Source organism: Sphaeroforma arctica, assembly GCF_001186125.1.
Source record: "Sphaeroforma arctica JP610 unplaced genomic scaffold supercont1.642, whole genome shotgun sequence".
In the NCBI taxonomy this organism is placed as follows: domain Eukaryota; class Ichthyosporea; order Ichthyophonida; genus Sphaeroforma; species Sphaeroforma arctica.
In genome coordinates, this window is record NW_014039916.1 from 49,434 (window position 1) to 53,573 (window position 4,140).

At 45.7% G+C, this 4,140-nt stretch overlaps 1 protein-coding gene across 1 annotated transcript in view; it reads right to left on the reverse strand.

Moving 5' to 3' along the window:
• SARC_07798 (hypothetical protein) overlaps window positions 1-3,795 on the reverse strand; it is a gene marked incomplete at both ends in the record, with an annotated part of 12,701 nt that extends 8,906 nt beyond the window's left edge. The window contains 5 exons of the mRNA XM_014298254.1: window positions 127-246; window positions 502-562; window positions 1,119-1,296; window positions 2,492-2,689; window positions 3,622-3,795. Of these exons, the coding sequence (XP_014153729.1) occupies window positions 127-246; window positions 502-562; window positions 1,119-1,296; window positions 2,492-2,689; window positions 3,622-3,795 (731 nt within the window). The remainder of the gene's footprint in view (window positions 1-126; window positions 247-501; window positions 563-1,118; window positions 1,297-2,491; window positions 2,690-3,621) is intronic.
• Window positions 3,796-4,140: the final 345 nt, after the last annotated feature.

Here is a 4,140-nt window from a genome sequence, read left to right on the forward strand (position 1 = left end):
TGTGTGTGTGTGTGTGTGTGTGTGTGTGTGTGTGTGTGTGTGTGTGTGTGTGTCCCAAGTATCTACGTACATGCCAATAAATCTATACCTAGATCACATGCGCATCTACAGTTATATGAAACTCACCAGATCCTTGATGTGTTGCTGCTGTGTGTGGATGGTGTAGAGAAAGTCTTGTTTGGACTGGTGGTCGCCGCACTGGTACACTCCCGCGTGTGGCTCCATAAGTCGGAAAGCGTTTTGTACCTGCAGAATTTAGAACAAAGCCAAAACAACCCAAAAAAAAAAAGCCCCAATTGATTCAGTCTGGAGCTCACTACGGTTCAAAGTCCGGTACTGTGGCTTACCAAATGGTGGAAAGGAATACCAGCAGAGACCAACATGTCCTCTCATTGTCTAATAACACTGGCTGGCGGAACTGATATGAAACTGCCGGTTACTAAAACATTCAAGGGCCACATATAAAACCGCCGGTTACTAAAACATTAAAGGGCCACTAACCTCGTCAGGGTCACGGTTGTTCTTGTTTATGTCGATCAGCAGGAGCCGTTCTAAGTCCCATCTGTGACCGAGGTACGAATGGGCCGATGAAAAACAAAGCGCATGTGCGAATATGTGTATACGTGTGTATACATGTGTATGTGTGTGTATATAGGTGTATGTGTGTGTCCGTGTGTGCATGTGTGTGTATGTGTGTGTATATATGTGTATGTGTGCGTATGTGTGTTCATGTGTGAGTACGTATGTTTTTGTGTGTGTGTGTGTATGTGCGTGTATGTATGTACAAGTGTGTGTATGTGTGCGTGTGGTGTATGAATGTGTATGTGTTGTATGTGTGTGTATGTGTGTGTATATATATGTATGTGGAAGTATGTGTGTGTATGTGTGTGTGTGTGTAATGAGCGTGTATATATGTGCATGTGTGTTTATGTGTGTTTTATATGTGTGTTTGTGTGTGTGTGTATGTGCGTGTATGTGTGTATATTTGTGTATGTATATGTAACGTAAATTGATCTATTGGATTTGCACCTGCATCTTTATGGAACAGGTACATCCTCTATAAATACATATCTCCCATATACAACCCCACATACACCCCCACATACACCCCCACATACATGTACATGAGCCGGTAGCGCTGGTCAGCCCCGTCCTGCACAGTCATGGCAGGTCTGCGTGCTTTGGGGCCGCCCCCGTCAGTACCCGTCACGGCACTCCCACTCAGCGCCTGTATACTCACCAGCACAATGTCTGTGAACACAAAAAACCGTACCGTCCGCACTTCTTGGTACCCTCCTGTGGGGGTGGCAGTGGTGGGTGTGGCAGTGAGTGCTTGTGAACTAGTTGTTGAGCCGTATGATGTGACGATAGGGTGGAAATAGAAGGCTTTCCAAACACAATATTAAACACAAGGAAGGAATAGACGACTTTCCAAAGACAATGGTGAACACAAGGAACCACATCGTCTGCACTTCTTAGTACCCTCCTGTGGGAGTGGTAGTAGTAAAAGCTGAGACTTAGGGAGCCAGTGGTAATGAAGGTGTACATATTTAGTAAGAGTAGTGGAGTATAGTTGGTATGGGATCGCTTCTGGCTAGCCAGTGATGCCTGTGGTATCAGTACTTGAGCATAAATGGTTTGGGTGTTTCGATTTAATGCCAGCAATTTGGCGTGGACCCCTAATCACAGAGCAGCGAATTCTATCAATACCCACACATGGATTCGCCTATGTTGGCCTATATATCTCACACTTGTATACAGAACTATATGTAAGCAAGAATACAAGAATAAGGATATACGATCTATAGCACTACAAAATATGCGTACTATGATGAGGATATACAATCTATACCACTACAAAATATGCGTGTTATGATAAGGATATACAATCTATAGCACTACAAAATATGCGTGTTATGATGAGGATATACAATCTATACCACTACAAAATATGCGTGTTATGATAAGGATATACAATCTATAGCACTACAAAATACGCGTGTTATGATGAGGATATACAATCTATACCACTACAAAATATGCGTGTTATGATAAGGATATACAATCTATAGCTCTACAAAATATGCGTGCTGTATTTACCAACAAACTGCATCTTCAGATCCCCCATACGAGATCATCACGCCTCGTCACCCGCTAGCATTCGCCGATGTCTTTTCCATACAATACCATCAGATGACAAATGCACACCCACCCACTCGCGGCAATCACTAACAAACACACTATACCTTCACCCATCGCACGATACACACTATTGCAGCGTCTGTCTATTTCTGTGTGCTATATACACCCCCCACCACCCCAAACCCCCCTCTCCACACACACACCACACACCACCACACTCCGCACACCGCACAACCAGAACACACCGGCTGCACCCATCTCCTCTAACTCCTTGAGGTCTTCTTCCATCAGCAAGACACACAAACACCACACACCACCACACTCCGCACACCACACAACCAGAACACACCAGCTGCACCCATCTCCTCTAACTCCTTGAAGTCTTCTTCCATCAACAAGTGACGGTTTGGATACTTTAGAAAGTCGGCGGGGCAGCCGTCTATGCGCGCTGCTATGTCCATGAGTTTCATCTGCTGTTGGGCACTCGCCCCAGGCCCTTCCTCCTCGCGCTCCGTTTCACATAGCTCGTTGACATGTCTCAGAATACCTGTCAGTAGTATTATGTGGCAGGTTGGGTTATTGGGTTTGGATGCATGCGTTAAGATGTCTCAGAATACCTATTGGTATTAGCATGTGACAGGTTCGATACGACATGTGAGCCTGGCACGTTGGCGTGTTTTAGAACGCCTGCAAAGTTGGAGGTCTTCAGTGCACACTAATAGGTGCATCATGTACACAGCTGTATATAAACCTCTGCACCGGTTCATATTACCTCAACCCTATATACGCATAGACCATTCCGTGCCTGGGGATATAGCATGGGCCATACACCGTCCGATACTCGCCAACGCACTCAGCAATGAACGAGGCGGCTGCATTTAACAGCTGCGCTGGTTCTCACCCACACAATCGCTTGCCATATGCGGTCTGAAGGGGTACGTCTAGCATCGATCACCCAGCACTGACAGATAGCCAAATCGAACGGAACAAGCCACCCGTGTGCATTCTCGACTAGCGCTCGTCTGGTGCGAACATGTCCCCTCGCCCCTATGTATAGGCCAGCGTGTAACGTTTCTCTGTAGTACACTCCAAGACCACCCAACCACACCCCACTACACCACACCACACCACACTACACTACACCACACCACACTACACTACACCACACTACACCACACTACACCACACCACACCACACTACACCACACCACACCACACCACACCACACCACACCACTCCACTCCACTCCACACCACGCCACACTACACCACACTACACCACACCTCACCACACCACGCCACACTACACCACACTACACCACACCTCACCACACCACACCACATGCCACCACACCTCACCACACCACACCACATGCCACCACACCCACCACACCACACCACACACCACCCCACCACACCACACCACACACCACCCCAGCCACAACAGAATATAAAACACAGCGGATGACACGAGGCTTACTGTTGGTCTCACTCAGTAGGGCACGGATGTCCTGCAGGTCATTGTCGAGCTTAGCGATCTCTCGCGATGTCTCGATGAATAGATTGTAGTTTTGGAACACGTGCGACTTGAGATCCTGCGCCGCCTGCTCGCCAGCCTTCTGTGTGGACTGCTGATACGCTCGTAACTCCGCGCCTGCGCACAAGGGGTGTTGGATGTGAAAAATTATTAATCCTACTATGCGTGTAAATTGCGCGATAATGGTGAATTCGGTGGATGCAACTTACCGATATACGATAGGGAGTAATACGCGGCAATCGATTCCGTACACTATAAAGGTGTAATTAAATTCCGTAGGTTCTACCTGTACACTTCTGCATCACTCAATACAGATAAATGAATATGAATGAGAAAATATTGGTAAATATTTATGTAACTGTATATATACATATATATATATATATATATATATATATATATATATATATATATATATATATATATATATATATATATATATATATATACTATATATATATA